Source organism: Chrysemys picta, chromosome 15 (assembly GCF_011386835.1).
Source record: "Chrysemys picta bellii isolate R12L10 chromosome 15, ASM1138683v2, whole genome shotgun sequence".
In the NCBI taxonomy this organism is placed as follows: domain Eukaryota; kingdom Metazoa; phylum Chordata; order Testudines; family Emydidae; genus Chrysemys; species Chrysemys picta.
Genome location: NC_088805.1, coordinates 9,537,947 through 9,558,047, shown reverse-complemented (window position 1 = coordinate 9,558,047; position 20,101 = coordinate 9,537,947). Strand labels below are relative to the sequence as shown.

The 20,101-nt window shown below is 52.8% G+C and overlaps 1 protein-coding gene across 4 annotated transcripts in view; it reads left to right on the top strand.

Annotated features, from left to right (window-relative positions):
* The window catches only part of VSIG10 (V-set and immunoglobulin domain containing 10), a 30,128-nt gene extending 10,497 nt beyond the window's left edge, over window positions 1-19,631 (top strand). Inside the window, exons 1-9 of one of the 4 annotated variants that reach the window (XM_005303245.4) lie at window positions 554-731; window positions 4,177-4,461; window positions 11,553-11,858; window positions 13,247-13,534; window positions 14,476-14,769; window positions 15,495-15,605; window positions 16,261-16,273; window positions 17,344-17,510; window positions 18,011-19,631. In XM_005303245.4, coding sequence (XP_005303302.2) covers window positions 650-731; window positions 4,177-4,461; window positions 11,553-11,858; window positions 13,247-13,534; window positions 14,476-14,769; window positions 15,495-15,605; window positions 16,261-16,273; window positions 17,344-17,510; window positions 18,011-18,135 — 1,671 coding nt within the window. In that variant the 5' untranslated portion in view covers window positions 554-649 and the 3' untranslated portion in view covers window positions 18,136-19,631. Of the gene's footprint in view, window positions 1-553; window positions 732-3,351; window positions 3,491-4,176; window positions 4,462-11,552; window positions 11,859-13,246; window positions 13,535-14,475; window positions 14,770-15,494; window positions 15,606-16,260; window positions 17,231-17,343; window positions 17,511-18,010 lie in introns of those variants that run through there. The other 3 variants (XM_008171514.4, XM_065567830.1, XR_002889301.3) reach the window with 3 other exon arrangements.
* The last annotated feature ends 470 nt before the right edge of the window (window positions 19,632-20,101 follow it).

Genomic DNA, 20,101 nt, shown 5'->3' with positions numbered 1-20,101 from the left:
AGAGCTCGCCCGGGGCACCCCAGCGACCGGCCCCACCGACGGGGACCCGAGGGCTCGCCCGGGGCACCCCAGCGACCGGCCCCACCGACGGGGACCCGAGAGCTCGCCCGGGGCACCCCAGCGACCGGCCCCACCGACGGGGACCCGAGGGCTCGTCCGGGGCACCCCAGCGACCGGCCCCACCGACGGGGACCCGAGGGCTCGCCCGGGGCACCCCAGCGACCGGCCCCACCGACGGGGACCCGGGTAGGCCGTGGCAGAGTTGGGAAGGGACGGGGGAGTCCAGGTAGCACAAGCTGCTTCACCAGCTCCATGACCCTCTGCTCCGCTTCGCCGCCTCCCAACGGGCCGGGGACAGAGTCGGCGGCTTCGTGCTCCAGCCTCCAGCGCTGCTCGCTCCCCCCAGGGCCCAGGGCTGAGATCGGGCTCCCGGCCGGCGGGGGTAGCGCGCCGGGCCCCCCCCTGCTCGGCTCGGAGCTCGGGGAGGGCGAGAGTCCGGGCGCGGGGGGGAGGGAGGCGGGCGGGGCGGCTCCGGCGGAGCGGGGCGGGGCTGGTCCCGGCCCCCAGCGGGCAGTGCCGGGGCTGGCTGGCGGCTTGGCCGGCTTGGGCACTCGCTGCGCGGCGTCTCTGTGTCCGCCCGCCCGGCCAGATGCGGGTCCCAGGCTGGAGCCCGGCCGCGCTGCTCCTCGCCGCCTGCCTCTGGCGGCTGCCGCCGGGCCGGGGCGCTGCAGGTACCGGGGGCCGCTCGGGTGCAGGGGGGCGGCGGACCCCGGGGCTGGGCGGAGAGGGGCCCGCGGCTGGTCGGCCCGTGCCCTGCTCGCACCTAACCAGCGCGGTGTCCGGCGCTGCACCCCGGCCCCTCCAGCCTACCGGGGGCTGTGCAGGGCCCGGCGGGGGAAGGGCCCCTCCTCTGCCCGGCCCGGAGCAGGCGGCATGTGTGACGCGCTATTCCCGGGGCACGGCTCTGGGCCCGACGCCTGGTTTGTGCTGACCAGCACCTGCAGGGCGGCCGGGTAGGACCTGCCCCTCCGGGGGAAGCGGGGCAGCTGTAAGGTCAAACGGCTTCTGCTCCTTAGCCCTGCCCGGCTGCGATAACCATCCAGCCGCGCTCCTCCGGAGAGCGCTGTGCAAAGCGGGGCAAAGTCTCGGGTTTCCGCTTGTAGAGGTTGGAGAAACTGAGGCAGGGAGCCTTCCCGGGGCCGTGGCAGAGCTGGGAACGCCGCTTTCCGCGCTCGGGTATCTAGGGCTGTTGTAGTGTCGACTCCTCTCCGGGAAGCTGTGGCTAGGTTTGGTTTCACAACGCCTTGTGCGGTAGGGAAGTATGATTAATCCCATTGTACAGGTGGGGAAGCTGAGGCACAGAGAGGTGAAGTGAGCCGCCCAACTTAGTCTGTGGCAGAGCCCGGAATAGAATCCAGCTGTCTTGGGTCCTAGTCCGGTGATTTAACCACAAGACCATCCTTTTCTAGATCTCTGCCCAGCTCTTAATGGACACGTGTCTACAACACCCAAATAGTCACCTCCATAGCTGGCACTAATTGGCCATCTGCCAGTCAGTCTCAGCAGAGAAGCTGAGGATTGAAGGGGTCATGGATACTCCCACGCTGGGAAGCATTGCATGGGAGGGATGTGGAGTATGGAGGAAGGTGGCATTACCACTGCACATGCTGTAAATACAGCGAAAACTTCAGTGCCCAGCGTTGTCAAGCTCTCTTGCATGATCACTGAGTGCACAGGAAAAAGTGTGTGAATTTTCTCTTAAAGCTACACAGCTGTTGGAAACTTCCCCATGAGTCTTGTTTGACTGCCAGGACAATTCCTGTGGCCTCATGGAAAAGCATTTCTGTTATTAAAACTTTATAGTTACCCTTTTTTAAAAACCTACTTCTGTGTGTCATCAACATGCAGAAGTAGCTATAGTTCTCCTAGACCGAACAATAAAGCGTTACAGGAGGCAGCGGTGAATGAAGCATTGAACTGGGACACAGGGGGCTGGGGTTCTGTGCCTAGCTCTGCTGCAGGACTCTGAGCAAGTCACGTTCCCTGCTGGTGCCTCAGTTTCCCATCTGTGAAATGGAGAGAACTATCCTCTGTAAAGGGGTTTGAGAGAGCTGGATGAGAAGCGCTATATCAGAGCAAGCTACTATGATTTATTACAAATAGTCTGATAATACGGAGAGTACTTGTCATCATAGATCTCAGCGCGTCACAAAATGGGCACACGGTGCTATATCCCCTGTTTGTAATTGAGGCACAGGAAGGTTCAGAGCCAGAATTTCACCTGCAATTCCTATTGACTTAATTGCTGCTGTTATTGGTCAATCGACTTGTGTTTTGGTAGTGCCTAGAGAGCCTGACCAAGATTGGAACTCTGCTGTGCTCGGCCCGGTACGGTTAACCAGCCCCTGCCGGGGGGAGCTTCATACTGAAATAGGGTGGGAGGAGAAACAGAGGCACAGAGAGGGCAAATGAATTCGCACAGCAGGGCAGTAGCAGCACTGAGACTAGAGCCCAGGTTTCCAGGGTCCCCGTCCAGTGGCTCTCTCCACAGGGCAGCCCTGATCCAGTGGAATGGGAGAATGCCCGGCCCGTCTCAGAATCGGGCCGTTAGCTACTGGCCTAAGGGGAGTGGACGGCAGGGCTGGGAATGGAACGCAGCTCTTCTGGCTTCGGCTCTGTGCTGAGTCCACAAGCACAGTGATTTATGGCTAACTTGGACCATTCCCGCAGCCTGCTCCTCCCTGCTGCCCTGAACGTGTTTGCAAAACAAGCTCCAACCAGTGTTGACGAGTGATTAACTATCGATATATATAGCCTCTGGAGCACGGTGCGCATGGGAAAGAACAAACACAACACCATTCTTGTCAGTTCACCTTCCTTGTTCTGTCCGCTCCAGCCTGGTAGCAGTTGCGCTGTGAGATATGTTATCAGGGCTTCCAGTAAAGCACAAACAGGAGAGACTTTTACCAGATCATCTGTTCTTTCCCTTCCCCCCCACCCTCCTTGTTACTGTGGAAGTAGCAAGGCATTCTATGTAGAGACAGTTTTAGCGGTATGGTCACCACCTGTCTGGTGTTAGACAGGAGTCCTGGCCTGGGTAAGCCAGATTCCAAGGCCTGTTTTCTGAGCGTTCCTCTGATCCAAGCCTGGCTTGCTTTGGGGTGCAGCGCTGGGTCTGCTGCTGGAATACAGTGTCCCGATGGGAGTTCTGCTCGCTGGCGTTGGCCTCGGGCCAAGCAAGCCGAGCTCTGGTCAGAGGTTGATGAGGACAGTCAGCGGGAGGACTGGGTGGTGTCTATCATCTTCCAACTGCTACTGTTTCTGTAGACTGTATTCTGCAATTCTGTATTTCTGTATTCTGCAATATTATTGCACTTTTACTGGAGACTGTCTGACTCCCCCACCGTGGATGAGTGTTGCAATTGGAGCTGCTATAAAGGAGGAAAATGGGGAGGATGCAGGGACATGGTGGCTGTGAATGCTGAGATGGGTTAGTGACTTTGAACCCTACTCAGACCAGATAAATGTAGACTCCAGTCACTGCTGGCTCTCAGTGCACTGGTCCCAGTAGCCCAGATGAGATTTGGCTCCTCACAAATCCCTTGCTCGCCGGGCTGGTGGGAGGGAGGGAGCAGCTAGCCCTGTGTCTTTCATTTTCAGCCCAAGCAGGGTCCCTGTTTCTGCTCACTTGTCAGCACTAGGCATCTTTAGCTGCCAAATGCATCCCAGAAAGCTTTGCGCTGGTTTGTAGCAATGCTTCAAAGGAGGCACCGTGGCAGCTGTTGCAAAGGATACTGAGATAGAGGCCCAAAGACAGCCCCTTGTGCAACTGAGCAGAACCAGGGATGCAGATTTGGAAGGGGATTTGGGTGGGCAGAAACTCAGCAGCCAGGGAAACATGCTTTAGGACAGGTCTGTTGGTGAGTGGCCAGGGTGGTCCCAGTGTTCTTCCAGCAGGGTGCCCAATATGTGGCACCTTAGATGGCCCCTGCTTAGTCAGGGGTTTAGCCCCCGCTTTGTTTCATGGACGAGATGGCTTCCTCTTTGGTGCATGGCTTGGGGGATGGAAAATCCTTTGCTGTGATGCCCAGGGGGATGCACCTGCTAGCCACCAAAGGGGGTGGTGAGAACATGGGGGATGGGGCATGTTCTAACACTCTCTTTCTCTTTGTGCAGGAACAGAAGAGGTGATCGTCGGGGAGGCTGGAATGAGCGTCGTCCTCGTCTGCCGAAATGTGTCCGAGCGAGCGGACGAGGTTGACTGGTTTCACGGTGACCCTGGCGCTGTGCCCCCACTCTTCTCCTCCAACGCCACGCTGCCCAAAGATGCCCGCTTGTCCCTGGTGGACAATAGCTCTCTGCACATCTCAGCGCTGCGCCCGCAGGACGGGGGCAATTACACCTGCAAGGAAGTGCTGAACGAGACCGTCCAAGAGCACAGAGTCCAGCTCCTGGTAGCCAGTGAGTTCCTCGACGCGCGGTGTCCTGTAGCTGCAAGGGGCCTGACCTCACGGAGTCCTAGAGTTTAAAGCTAGAAGGGACCGCTAGTTCACCTAGACTGACTTCCTGTACATCACAGGCCGTCTACACCAGCCAGCGCCCACACGCTAAACCCAACAACTGAAGTGAGACGGAAGGAAATGGGACCCCCAGGAGATTAGACTATTCCATGCTATGGGCAGAGATTAGGAGGGACTGAGGTGTGCCTGTGCCCGAGGCCCCTGCAATTGTAGGGAAATGATTAAACGAGAGATAATCCTGGCAAGTGACCCCCACCCACAGGGTGCAGAGCAAGGCGAACCCCTCCCCCCCCCCAAGATCACTGCCAATCTGACCTGGGGGGAAATTTCCTCCCCCCACCTCCAGCGAGCCGACCCTGAGCATGTGAGCAAGAACCAGGCAGCCAAGCCCCTGAGAGAGAGAATGCTTGGTGCCATCTCAGAGCCCTGGCCTGGCCTGCAGATGTGGCCTGCCAAAGCAGCTGTGCAGGAGGCCACGTGTGAAATGGGAACCTCACTTCCAGGGCACCCCCGTTCGAGGGTGGTAAATACTAGCCACAGACATCCCTGTGCCCTCCAATGGGCATGACTTTCGGGGTTGAGATCGAACCATACACCTGAAGGGGAGAGGGTCTTTATCCCACCCCCATCCCCTGAGCCACTTGCTTTCCCTTTGTCTGAGTCCAAGTTACCCTTTGGGTTATTTAAGATGAATAGAAGCAGGTTATGATGTTGGAGCCATAGGCGGGCTCTCATTGTCTCACTTCTGCTGGCTCTCCCCGGTTCGGTGCCCGTGCGAGTCACAGGTGCTGCTTTGTGTAGATACACGGTCTCCCTCCGCAGAGATCTGTCCCTTTTGACCAACAGTAAGGAAACCCTGACGTGTCTGGGCCGAGGCAGGGATAGCTCAGTCCAGGGCACGATAGGGGATGTGAACGGTCGGGAGACAGGCAAAGCCACTTGCATAATTGAAATGGAGAATGCGTTCCTGCTGGCAGCCATCCCACCTTGGGCTGCCATCCTGGTAGACTGCTCCGGCTAAGCCAGATTGTTTGGTGCTTGGACGGCAAAACACAGGCTGCTGCAGGACATGGGGGTGGTCATTCAGCAGATGGCCCTCTTCCCACTGAGTCAGTGCCCTGTGGAGTTGTGGGAGATGAGAAATAAAACCAAGGTCCTAGCTGCCTGTTAAATATCCCATGGGCCTGTTTCCTGGCCAAATTGTAGCTGGGGTAATCGTATTCTGCTGATTGACATTGAAGCTTGAGCTCTGGACAGAATTCTTTTTTAAATCCCTGTCCTGAACTGTTATGCAGTAGTGCTAGGCATTGTTAAATGGCTACTGGGTTCTTCCCCAGAAGTGGCTGCATTTCACTGGAGAAGGTTCCTGCGTGTGTAGTCTGGGAGGTGTGTTGGAATCCTGTGGAATGAAGGGCACTGTGTAAATATAGGGTTCATTTAGGACACCTGCAAGGGGGTCTTAGTTTCTCTCCGTTTCCAGAATCTACTCCCCTCTCCCGCTGCATGACTGCAGGGCTGTCCTTAGACCTCCAGCCAGGGTTTTGCCCTACACTAACTGGGAATCTAGTGCCGGGCTGACAGCACGAGAGTGCAACGCTTAGAAAACCTGCAGCACAGGCAGGCAGGACGCCAGCCCCTTGCGGTTCCTTGCTGATGTGCTTCACCTCTCACTCGGCCATAGCCGCCTCTAGAGATTAGAGAGGAGCACGGTCTGCCGATATAACGGTTAGCCGCTCTGCCCAGCCTAACTGGGTGCAATGGGGACTCTGATCCACTCGGGCCTGGACTGTGACCACCACTTTCCTATGCCCCGCTGCACAGCCCATACTGCTGTGATCTAGGGTCAGGGCTGCATTCGGGCTGGAGGAGTAATGTCTACCTTGTGTAGACACATCTGCGCTAGCTTTGATGGAGCCAGTGTGCTAAAAATAGCAGCGTGGCCACAGCAGCATGACTGGTGGGATGGGCTAGCCGCCAGAGTATGTACCGAGGGGCCCAGGCGGGATTGTACGGCTAGGGGAGTGACTCTGCTACTGCAATCAAAGCTAGCGCGCCCACGTCGACCCAAGTCGACGTTGGGATTTACAGCTCCAACTCAAATGAAGACGTAGCCTGGAATGAGGAAGAGTCTGTATCCTGCTACCTCTTGGGCTCTCCAGTCCCCTGGCGTGTGACGTTCTGCATTAGCTTTGCTCCTTTCTTCCTTGTTCGTTACCTGCTGTGAACAGGCTATTGTATCCTTTGTATCGTTTCTCTCAGCCTTATTTCCTGTTTGTGTTCAGGGTGTTCCTCTCACTGAGAGCTGCTGCACCCATTTTGCCCAGAGCAGCGCTCCAAAAGGTCACGCAGGGAGAGAGGCCCTTTGCAGTGCAGGGAACCCCGCCGTGGATTTGAAATGAACAGCTGATTCGTAGAGTATTCAAATGCAAGAAATAAAGCTGCTGCGGCATGTGGGTTAGTGGGAAGTGCGCACTCTAGAGTTCTAAGCCCAACCCTGCCGCTAATTCCCAGTGATCTTGGGCAAGTCATTCAACCTTTCTGTGACTCAGTTTCCCCAATTGTAAAAGTATGTAACCACCTCGCAGGGCTGTTTGTGAACCTTAGTTATTTACACTTGGTCGACCACTGCAGACATGGTCTGTATGATCATTGCACTGGGGGGGTTGTTTGTTTGTTTGTTTGATGTTTTGGGGTTTTACATGGAATATATAAAACGGGGCCCAATTCATGGACTTCCTGTGAAAAGGTTGGATAAGGAGTGATGGACAGCTCAGTCTTTGTAGTGAATCCAACAGAAGGTTAAGAGTGACTTGGCCACTGTCTAGAAGGACCTACACAGGGACAGATTTCCGATAGCAGACAGAAAAAGGCATAATGAGATTCAGTGGTTGGAAGCTAAAGCTAGATCAATTCAAACCAGGAACAAGGGGTACATTTTCCACAGCGAGGCTCATTAAGCACTGGAAGAACTTCTCGAGGGATGGGGTAGTTTCTCCATCGCTTGCAGTCTTTCAGTTGAGATTGGGTATCTTTCGAAAAGAGACGCTCTACCTCAGCCAGAAGGGCGCGGGAGTGATTGGGTGAGTACTCTGGCCTGTTGTCCAGGACGTCAGACTGGGCCATCAGAATGGTCCCTTCTACTTTAAAATCTAAATGAAAAGGTCCCAAATATCAGAGAGAACTTAACGATAGCAATCAATAGGAGTTCAGTTCTGGCTTTTCGCCGTTGTCCTGTGTTTGTGGTGGTGCCGAGGTGTGTGATTTGAGGGGAAACACACACCCAATCTCCTGGAACGTTCGCACTTAGTTTGGCATCAGTGGTGGCTCAACTCCCTTAACTGTAAGTTAACAATATGTTTGTCGGGCAAGTGGACCCGCGTGCACGGGCTAGTCGTTAGCGTTGATCATCACAGGTGAGGACAGTCCTCGAGCTGCTGTTTCGAAATGTGTCTAGATGCTAGTAGCGTTATATTGATGTAAGCCAGGCGTTCAGACGCTAATCGAACACTAGTCCGGGTGGGAGATTCCAAGACCCAGCACAAAGAGATGGTGCTTTTCTGCCGAGTCACCCTAAACTCAGGTACTTGGACCCTAAATAAAGCTGTGGAGTAATTTCTGATGACTCATGCTGGTAGGTTCACTCATATTAACTCCAGCAAAGGCTGGATTGGCTCTTTGGATCTGGGACAGAGGAAATTCTGCAACTAGAAACATCCCATTTTGGCAAGAAAGCTTATACTGAGGCTTCGGCTTAGTCACTGGAGTTACCAGTCAAGCCAAATCCCAAGAAAGGATATGTTTGCAGTATAGAGACTGTTCAAAGCAGGGTGGGGAGTTCACCTGCATCCAGCTATTTTGCCCTGACTATTTGAATAAGGTGGGTGAGTCATAGAAAATGAATGTTCTGTTTGTTTATACTAGTATGCAAATGAGCTCTGGTTGAGTCTGTGCAGCCTTCCATTATCAGCCTGAGATGGAGCAGGGAACTGGGCATCGGCGTCTGGGCCTGGCTCTGCCACTAACTCTCTGTGTGAGTCTGAGCAAGTTACTTAACCTCTGTGCCTCAGTTTCCCTATCTATAAAATGGGGATAATCATTCTTCCTGCAGAGGGGCCAGTGCAGCGTAATTACTCGGTGGTTAGAAAGTGGTGTGAGCTCTCTCAAATGGCCAGTTCTACATCAGGGTAAACGTTTTCCCTAGCGTACGTAGTTGATGCTATTTATGAGCAAAATAAACCTCACTCTCAAACCCTGGGCACAGCATATAGCCTAACCCTGCTGCCTAAACTCCACGTATAAGAGAAAGGAAAGGGAGGCTCCAGGTTTGCTACGCTCTGTATCCTCTCTAACCAGCCCGATGGAAAAATCCATATTAGGGCTGTCGATTAATCGCAGTGAACTCACGCGATTAACTCCAAAAAATTAATCGCAATTTTAATTACACCGTTAAACAAGAGAATACCAGTTGAACTGTACTAAATATTTTGAATGTTTTTCTACATTTTCATGTTTATTGTATTCTGTGTTGCAATTGAAATCAAAGTGTACATTATTTTTAATTACAAATATTTGCACTGTAAAAATGATAAACAAAAGAAATAGTGTTTTTCAATTCACCTCATACAAGCACTGTAGCGCAATCTCTTTGTCGTGAAAGTGCAACTTACAAGTGTAGATTTTTTTTTGTTACATATCTGCACTCAAAAACAAAACCATGTCAAACTTCAGAGCCTACAAGTTTGGCACTGTTGTAGCCGGCATTGCAAGGTATTTCGGTGCCAGATATGCTAAACATTCGTATGCCCCTTCATGTTTTGGCCACCATTCCAGAGGACATGCTGATGATGCTCGTTAAAAAAATGTATTAATTAAATTTGTGACTGAACTCCTTGGGGGAGAATTGTATGTCCCCTGCTCTGTTTTACCCGCATTCTGCCATATATTTCATGTTATGACAGTCTCAGATGATGACCCAGCACATGTTGTTCATTTTAAGAACACTTTTACTGCAGATTTGACAAAACGCAAAGAAGGTACCAACGTGAGATTTCTAAAGATAGCTATAGCACTCGACCCAAAGTTTAAGAATCTGAAGTGCCTTCCAAAATCTGAGAGGGACGAGGTATGGAGCATGCTTTCAGAAGTCGTAAAAGAGCAACACTCTGATGCAAAAACTACAGAACCCGAACCACCAAAAAAGAAAATAAATTTTCTGCTGGTGGCATCTGACTCAGATGATGAAAATGAACATGCGTCGGACTGCACTGCTTTGGATTGTTATCGAGTAGAACCCATCATCAGCATGGACGCATGTCCCCTGGAATGGTGGTTGAAGCATGAAGGGGTATATGCATCTTTAGCACATCTGGCATGTAATATCTTGTGACGCTGGCTACAACAGTGCCATGCGAACGTCTGTTCTCACTCTCAGGTGACACTGTAAACAAGAAGCGGGCAGCATTATCTCCTGCACATGTAAACAAACGTGTTTGTCTGAGCGATTGGCTGAACAAGAAATAGGACTGAGTGGACTTGCAGGCTTTAAAATTTTACATTGTTTTATTTTTGAATGCAGGTTTTTTTGTACATAATTCTACATTTGTAAGTTCAACTTTTATGATACAGAGATTGCACTAAGGTACTTGTAGTTGCAGGTGAGTTGAAAAATGCTACTTCTTTTGTTTTTTTTACAGTGCAAATACTTGTAATCAAAAATAAATATAAAGTGAGCACTGTACACTTTGTATTCTATGTTGCAATTGAAATCAATATATTTGAAAATGTGGAAAACATCCAAAAATATTTAAATAAATGGTATTCTGTTATTGTTTCAGTGCGATTAATCACGATTAATTTTTTTAATCGCTTGACACCCTAGTCCATACACTTGCCCAAAGGAAGCAGACGCTCCTTACTAAACCCAGGTTTGGGGTGGTGCTGGCAAACTGTTTGTTGTTGCAGTTTTTGCTGCCAACTGGATAAATGCCCTACAGAGCAGCCCTCAGATCTCCTTTCCCTTGGGCCCCCTCCTGTGCAGACTGTAGTGCCGGGCTTTGTTTGACAGCCCCTGTGTTGACAACTGCTCTCTAAAGATAGAGTTGAATTAGGAGTCGGGTTGCGCGGGCTGGCACAGTAACACAATGTGCTAACCCTGAAATCCCCAAGACTATTTCTAGGGGGAGTTGTTTGATTACTGTTTGAGTGCCAAAAATACACGTGAATGGATGTGGAGCTTAAAGAAAACAAACTACAGACCGGAAATGAGGAGAAAGCACACTCAGCCCCAGTCTTTGCAACAGCTGGGAGCAGCCCCCGTCCTGTGTTTTCCCCCCCCATCCTCTCACCCCCCTGCGAATGTAGCAGTCTGGGGCTACAGATGGCTCTTGACTCGCTGTCCCCTCGTTCAGTTCTTTCGCTATTTAAATAATAAACTAACATAATCCCAGTTGCTATCAAACCAACAGCCCTGGAAGGAGTGCAGACATGACGTTCCCTGGGTCCTCTGGATTGTGGAATTTGCCCCCGCAGCTGAACTGCAGTTTGTACGTTGATCTGGGCTGCAAAGCAGAGCTGGCACATACAGCCGTCTTGCAGCAAGCAGAGTAGGGCGGGCGGGGACGGAGGAGGCCTGGATCTCGGCCCAGGGGCTCATTGCGAAGACCCAGGCTCCCATCCTGTAAGCTGTTCTGTGGCCACGTGGAGCGCCAACGTTCAGCCTCCTCCTGCCTAAGGGCTGTGCTTGACCCGGTGCACTGGGAAGCACTCAAGCTTTGGCTGCCCACGGCCTGGCAATAGGGACTCCTGCAGCTCAGGGCTGTAGCTGGCCACTTCCCCAGGAGGCCTTTAAAAGCCATTGGAGGTAGATCGCACAGCATGCATGGGCATTGTCAAACGGGGGGGACCCCAGCTAACCCGCATTCCCCAGCTAAATATTGGGCAGGCTTTGCTTAGACGTAAGGTAGCACTTTACGCTGCTTTGAGGGGACTGTTTTGGTACACACCCCAGTTCGGGTTTCTCCTTGCCCATTCCAGGTGGCCCCAGCAGCGTGACTGTCAGCATCTCCCCCGCCGCAACACTGCCCAATGGCACGGTGTACGTAGACAAACGCGACGCTGTGATGTTCAGCTGCACCAGCAACTCCCAGCCCGAGCCCACAATGGGGTGGACTTTCCAGCTGCCCAGTTCGGCCCCGGAAACGTTTACTGAAGTCAATGGCTCCTCCACCGTCTACACCCTGCAAAATCTATCCTGGCGCTTCCAAGGGAACTACTCCTGCACAGCAAGGAACCCTCTCAGTGGCAGAAGTCAGACATCAACCAAGGAGCTCCTGGTCTACTGTGCGTAAGAGCGTTGGCAGTGTTATGGCTTGGTGAAAGGAATGGGGGGAGGGGGGTTGCTTTTCCAGTGCTTTCCCTGCCAATAGGTCTGGGTGTTAGCACAGGGGGTGATCAGAGCGGGAATGGTATCCTGGCTTTTGCTTCTTAAAACCTTTTGCTACAAAAAACTGGGTCCAAATGTAAACCTCAACCCTGAACCCTCCTAGGGGAGGAGGGGGTGGGTGGGTTAGAATCTCTGTATTCAAATCTGCCTCAACCATGCTTGTGAGTCTGGTCCAGGATAGGCATATTGTCCGAATCAGGTTCGAAGGGATGATCTTGGTGATCTGGGCCACAAGTCTCACCCTGAGCTGGAGCTGGGTCTGACATCATCGACCTGGTGCAGCTTTGCACACAACTGGAAATGGACATGCTGATCATTTCTGCGGCACCAAATTTCATCCCATGTCGTCAAACTGAATGCGTGTAGCAAGAGTCTTGTCATTTCCCACGCTCGCTGGGTGAAACGTGAGCGGTTTCATGGGTGAAGCTTGATGATGATATTTACGATTTGCCATGTTGTAGCTGTGTTGGTCCCAGGATATCAGAGAGATGTGGTGGGGGAGGTAATATCTTCAATTGGGCCAACTTCTGTTGGGGAGACACAAGCTTTGGAGCGACAGAGAGTTCTTCCTCAGCTGTGGGAAAGGTAATTTCCAGAGCTGGAGAAGAGCTCTGTGTCACTCAGAAGCTTGTCTCTCTCACCAACAGAAGTTGGATCAATAAACGATATAACCTCACCCACCTTGTTTCTATGCTATTTACTGACAAGTAATATTTGTACAGTGCTCTGAAGCTGTCGGGCCCTATTCTCACCTGGTGTAAACTGATGTAGCCCCTGTGAAGTCAGTGGAGCTATGCGAATATATGACGCCCGAGATCTGGCCCGCGAGGGACGGTGTATGCACCACAATGTATCAGGAAGGACGAAGGTGTGATTGCTAAGACGTACTGCTGTATTAACATCAGATAACGCACAAGCTAAAACCAAAACTGTCCTGCACAGCATAAGGATGGTTCACTGCCTAGTGTTTAGGGGGACAGGCTTTCTTGCTCCCTGTAAGGGCTGGGTTGAGATTGCCCCACTGCCTTTTCTATTGGGAACCTCGTCCCGGGTCTCCAGTGGTTGCTGTGTCTATGAAAAGAGCACACGTGCCCCCCAAAGACTGGTGTGAAACTGCAGGGAGGGTATTGAGACAAGTGGGAGGAGAGAAGAACAATAAGATTTTTAAAAGGAGCTAGGGGAAGAATACCTCCCAGGCTAACGTGCTGACACCGTTATGGTTTCACGGCATGGTGTATCTCAGCAGAGATGAAGGCGTCTTTAACCTCGTGTGTTTTGCTGTTAGATCCCCCGCCATCGGTCCCAAGGTGTTGGGCTCAAACTGCCCAGGTGGGGTTGATGCTGCAGTTGTTTTGTAACTGGCCCGGGGGATACCCGCACCCCATCCTCCAGTGGACAGAAGACGGGCGAGACCTGGAGAATTCGAGCTGGGTCGTTAATGCAACAGGCACCGGGGACACCCACGTGGAAACGCTGAGCAGCTCTCGCCTCTTCCACGGGAAGACGTTCAAGTGTGTCGGGAGCCACATCCTAAAGCAGGAGAAAGCGGAGCCAACTTGCACTGTGCAGATAAGTGCGTCAGCCTGTCCCTCCCTGGTTAGCCATTAACGAACCTGTGCATGTGGAGAGCCAGGCTGCCCGCTTGGCTCCAGTGAGAGCCCCAGACACAGGTCTGAGGGCAGGGAGTCATCCAGGGAGTCTGATTCTCCCCTGCCTGCACCTCCTGTGGTCACTTCCAGCTGTGCAAAGTGGGGGGGACACTAGCATATCCGGATGGGAGCGTTTGACACGACAGTAAATGGCTATGCAGGGCCCAAGGCAGCGGGGATCAGAGCCTGTAGCCCAGAGCCTCCGCCTGGGCATAACTTGATGGACATGAGTAGTTCCATGGAGGTCCGTGAGATGACTCACGTGCATACAGCTACTCAGGCACGTACGGGTTTGCAGAAGTGGGGCTGAGAATTTAAAAAGTCCATAGTGATGTTGGGAGCCTCGATTTTTTTGGTTGCCCAACTTGAGGGACTGGATTTTCAGTGTGTGCGTGTGCTAGGATAGGGAAACTGAGGCACAGAGCTGTGTAGTGCCTTGGCCAAGGTCACCCAGCAGGCCAGTGGCAGAGCCGGGACTAGAACCCAGAGCTCCTGAGGCCTAGTGCAGGGCTCTATCCATCAGGCCACCCTGCCTCACAAAGGAAGGGATCCGGCCCCGTTTCAGCAAAGCACGTGCTTAACCTTGAAGGTGGGCAAGTGCTTACATGCTTGGAACCAGGGCCTACGAGACTTGCCCAAGGTCAAAAAAGGCAGAGCTGGGAGTTGAATGCCGATCTCCCGAGACCCAGGCCTGTGCCTCCTCTAATTATCTGGGTGGGCAGTGGCTGCCTGTCAGTGTGGATCCCGGGTTCTTGTACATACACCCATACTTGAAGTCATTTGCAAGTTGCTCTAGGAACATAAGATCTTTTTCCTATAGGATTTTCAACCTCTTTCTCAACTCCCTTCCTCCCTCCCTGTTTAGAGGCCCCTTCGCTGGCGACCGAGCCACTGAAGACATGCTTTGTGGGTGGCACCGTGTCCCTCACGTGCCAGGTGGTGGAGAGCAATCCCCCTGCAAGAATCAGCTGGCTTCGGAATGTCTCCCAGCCAGAGGTGGAGATCCAATCTGGGGGGAGGTACCTGGTTACCCAAGAGGGCAGCGTCTCCAATCTCACCATTCAGAACTGCTCCCACGACGCTGACGAAGGCTACTACGTCTGCAAAGCTGAGAACCCCGTGGGGCTGAAGGAAGCCTATGTTTCCCTCACTGTGAAGAGTAAGTTAGCAATGCTGCTGCTGTGGGGAGCTGAAGCAGGGTGCGAGGAGAGGGAGCATGACATGAAGACAGGAGCAGTAAGTGAGTCTCTGATGTACCGCCCTGGATTCGTCTCCTCTAGGGTTCCCCGTGAGACGTAAAACCCTAGGGAGAGATGAGCTTACGCCTCATTCATTTGTGTGCGTTCATAGTTGTCTCCCATGTACCTCTGTCCATCGGACCATTCCCAGCTGCGGGGGGGTGGGGGGGGCGCCAGTGGACACTGGCTGGCAGAGCCGCGAGCTTAGTCTGGTGAATGGGTCCAGTTGCCGGAGGTAGCAGGATCAGTGTGAAAAACGACACAATTCTTCCACCCTTGATTATAAAACCAGCCTGATGTGTGAGAGAAGCCGTTTACGGGTCAGCTGAGTGACTGGTGCGGTCCCTTCGTGAGGCTGACAGCGTGTGTTACTGTGTAGCTGTATTGAACGCACGTGCTGAAATCTGCAGCCAGCCAGAGCCTAGCCGGGGCAGTTCCCGTGGCACACTGCCGTGGTTTTCACCTGCAGGAGGTGTGTGTGCATGATGGCAAGCTGGCGCCCGATGCACCCATCCCGCCGAAGGAGCAGGCCAGTTACAGGGTAACCATTGGCATCAGGGCAGCACTGTGACCGGCCCCACACCTGTGTCTAGCCAGTGACCATCCCATAGGCTGAGCTGCTGCGTCTCTCCTCTCCTCCGCACAGAGCCGGTGAACATAGTCGGGGTGGTGGGAGCAGTCGTGGTCCTGCTGCTGCTGGGAGTTCTGGTCATCTCCGGCATCATTTTGTACTACAACCCCCTCCTGTGTCTGAAAGGTAAGAGGAGCTGGCACACAGACCCCCCCGCCCCCTCTCTGCCCTTCCCAGCCACAAGGCACACAGATGGGAGCTCTGCTTCTCCAGACCTGACCTGGTGCAGTTCTTCAGTTTTACCCCAGCCTGTAATCCTGGGGCCCTTCCCCACCCCACTAACCTGTGTCCACCACTGATGGGCACACCTTACCTCGGGCTCCTTCCCCTAGCCCCTATAGGAATAGTGTTCGCTTTGGAAGCAGGGACAGAGGTACCCAGAGAGCAGGGCACTTGCATAGCCGACCAAGAGAGGATGGCATGGCTGTCTCTCTGCGGGACCTTTCGTAATACTGGAGATTGTGTGTGTCCTGTGCTAAACCTCCCTCCTCTTCCCCTGCAAAGTTGTATCTGACGCTGTTGTCTCATCAGTCTCTGAGCCGACCACAGCTGCCTTCTGCTGCTTCAGGGGGACGGCACCACCTCCCCGAGGCTTTCCGGCACCTTCCGGGGCCGTGCGTCCGCGTGGTGATTGCCTGGGACAGTCCCAGTTCAGTATAATAGACAATATTGCCAAAGGCAGCAAATGATCGTACTGTGAAACTGACTTTGCTTTGTCTGAGGAATCACGTTTATGAAGGTCTCTTAAATCTTTTTTTCCCTTCTCCCTTCTTCCCCCCAGGCAGCATATTCAGGTGAGTGTTTTCCTACCCCCGATCTCTGTGCAAACCTAGGTATATCTGCTGTCCGGTAGACTTGCTGCGGTTGTAGCTAGGATATACGCTACCCAAGGTAGGAGCTGTATCTACTGAAATCATAGGCTAAGGTGAGTGCAGTGGTAACGATGCCACGTCCTGCACAGAACCAAGGACCAAAGCCACAGGCCCGAGTCACTTGAGCTAACTGAGACTCTCTGTTAGCTATTGCCAGTAGCCAGGCTTCTGTCCCCTGTGGCACAGCCGCTAGAAGGGGCGAGATCACACGTGTTACGCTGACCCGAGGGAATAGAGAAGGAAACGCCAATGTAAATTCCTCTCGTGCTGTTGAACAAAGTGCCGTTTGGTTAAACTAAGTTGTGGGGAAGAGGGAGGGATAAGGTACTGGAGACTCCTTGGCTGGTCTTGTTGTGCGATGTCTTTGAGATTGCTGGAGAGGCCCTGGCTTTTGAGTCACATCCCCTGCCCCCTGAAGACAAGGTCATTCTGCCTTGATTCTTTAAAGCGTAGGGAGTAAATAAAAGCAACAACATGCTGCCTCTCTGGTTTACAAATAGCTTCTCCAACCTCAAGTGACAGCAAAACAGGAACCTTCCTGGGCTCGTGGTGTTCTTCACTCTTTTCTAGTGCTTATTGTTCCTCCCCTCCCCTTCTGGGTTCTGTCCACTCTTGTGTGGCTTTGGGTGATTTCCTTCCCCACCGGCGTGCCTCGGTTTCCCCACCTGTGCAACGGGGAAAGTACTCCCCTCGCAGGTGGGGAAACTGAGGCACGCCGGTTATCCATGAATGTTTGTAAATTACTCTGAGGACTTTGGATGAAAAATGCTGCCGAGCTGCAAAGCCCTCTCAGCACTATTGCTGCCCGTGGACTTTGAGGGCGTGAGTCCAGGACTTGACAAAGCAGCCGTAACTAGCAGCACCCTGTTAGAGACAAAGGTACAATTCCGTAGCCCCCTGGGGGAATTGAGGAAGGCTGGGGGCTGGGAGGAAGAGGGAAGGGGCAGTCCTGCAGCATTCTCAGTCACTTTCATTTGCCCTCCTGATCACAGGAATCAAGACTCAAATGATGTCTTCATGCTGGTGGATTCAGATGGAGAAGAGGAGGAGGAGGAGAGGGAGGAAGAAGAGGTGACTGGCAACTCCAATGTGCATCGAGTGACAGCCCTGGTGAACGGGAACAGCGCCCAGGCTGGTTCTGGCTACCATTTTACTGAGAGTAAGCACCTGGCTTTGGAGACGCATCGCTGCAGTGAGATAGGCTGCCCCTATCAAGCTGCTTGGTAAAATGTCTGTGGGTGGGAGAGGCCACCATTTTCCCCATGTCCTCGCTCAGTGGGCAGTGTCCCAGCAGCACCAGCTGGGGGATGGGAGGAGCAGTGAAGGACTCCACCTCTTCTCTCCCCCCAGACCTACTGCATGCAGTCACACAGCTGCTGGAATTAGGTGATGAGGAGCATTTGTATTGTGAGTGTCTAGAGGCCTCGGTCAGGATCAGGGCCCTGTTGTTGAGGGCACAGCACACACCTAGCAAGAGAGAGCCCCTGCTCTGAGAAGGTGCTCACAGTCTGAATGGGCAAACAGAGGAAGGACGGGTGGGAAAGGACTGTAGTGAGGCTATTCCACACTCCATGGCTTGCCCTGGGTGCTTGGCTTGGCCCGGCCATGGCTCTGGTAGTAATTGTGTGCTAGGGTCTCCTGCCTTGTGATTTCTTCTAGGTGACAGCAATGAACTGCACAGTGAGCTCCCAACAGAGGAAGTGGAGAGAGAAGAGAGGCCAACTACGCAGAGGCCAATTCTCCCTTTTCTTGCTGAAATGGATGGAACTGTGGGTGGAAGTTAAACTTCAAACGCATCATTGATACATGGCTGCACCTAGGCTGTTCAAATTCCTGCAGGGGGATCCGTCTGATCTGGTTGTTAGTTTCTTTCTTCCCTCGCCCCAGCCCTGTTTTTTCATTCTTTCGCTTTGTTCATTCTTTCATCTCACACAGTTCTTTTCTTCTCTTTTTGGCTATTTCTTCCCTTCTCTCAAGTTTTCCTTTGTCTCAGAGTTTCTTGTTAATAAGAGGAAGTTCAGAGGCAGACAGAGGTCAGGAGGAATGTGTCTCTGCTTCAAAAGATCTTGTCCTGTGGGTATCCTCTTCATCTCTAAGCCTGCCGCCGGCTGTGTCCGGGACCCGTAGGGCGTTAACAGGAGGGCAGTTCTGGATCATGAAAAAGGCTAAAGGCAATCCCAGCAATATACTTGTCGGTACAAGATGCAGCAAAAACTGGGGGGGAGGGTTGCAGGCGTTTGCTTCATAACTGCTAGAATGGGCATGGGTCTGTTTTTTATGAAAACGGTCCGGTGCTGGAAGGGAAGGTCAGGATGTACTGTGCACTGCGTGGCTTTCGCAGTGCCAGCTGGCCTGTTCTGCACTGAGGAAGTGAGAAGATCTCCTTGAAGCTTTGCATGTGATTTCGATTCCGACTCCGCTCTAAAAGCATCATCCAAGCTATGGGGTTCTCCTACTGCCAGCTCTGCCTAGTTGGGAGGAAGAAGGATGTTTTTGTAGTTAAGATGCAGGATCTGGGTTCTGCTTCTCCTGCCACAGACTTCCTGTGGCGCAAGTCTCACAGGCCTGAGTTTTCAAAAGTGGCCACTGATTTTGGTGCCTCCGTTTTGGGCTTTCCAACTTTAGATGACTGTCAGGAGAGGCAGAACGCTAACTTGCCTACGTGCCATGCACCTTCCACTTCAGCAGTGCGACTGCCCGGAGGGGAGCAATATGCTCGGAATGGCCTATGCCGGGGGTGGCCAAACTTACCGATCCTCTGAGCTGAATACAATAATCTTCAGACTTTCAAGAGCCGGGCGCACCTACTCGGGCCCACAGCCTCACCACCCTGCTGCAGGGCAGAAGCCCTGAGCTCCTCCATCCCCCCACAGTCTGGTAGGTGGAGAACAGGGGGACATAGGGGACTCTGAGAGCTGCACTTGAACTGTAAAAGAGCCGCATGTAGCTTGCGAGCAGCAGTTTGGCCACCCCAATCTCAGAGTCACGCAGGAACGTAACCCACAAGAACGCTCTTTGAGCGGTGTGAGCTGACCCGGCCCAGGATGGAAGGGCACTATGGGGCGGATTGCTTGCTCATCAGGGCCTGGAGTTCTGCCTCAGCAAAACCTTACTCAATAAATGCAGCTAGTATTTATTCCCTGTCTGATAGCCAGTTGTGTGCTGCCCTTGCCGCAGCTTCAAAGAGCAGCTCTCTCTCTGTTTGCCCGTAAACCAGAATGTTTCTAGTGGTATGTGGATGTGATTTTTGTTTATGGAATAAAATTATTTTTCTGACAAATCTGCTATGCGTTTCTGCCTGGAGGGGGGAGCTGTCCCTTTTCTGAGACATAAACATATTCAATAACTCCAATTTGTCTATGGCTTTTGCTCTGCTGGGGCCTTAGCTAGAGGTACCTATCGCAGAGTGTGATGTCTAAGCCAGAACCCGCACAGCCAGCCCTTAACAAAGCAGGAAATGGTAATGTTTGCCAAGCTCATTAGTGTTCCTATAAACCTGTCTGCACCAGTTTAGTTCAACACATGCAAAACTCCTCTGCGGCTGTCGGGGTAGAAAGAGCATATATCGCTCCAGCTGAAGTTAATTCCTTAATGGACATAAACCATGTCTACAGGGCTCTGTCCAAGGGGCCATGCTGGAGGCTGCACTGGTTTGGCGAAATGGCTGCAAGACAGAGGTGAAAGTAAGCCGGTACGGTCCAGTACGGCGTACCGGCAAGAGCCAGTACTCCGTGCCAGACTGCACCGGCT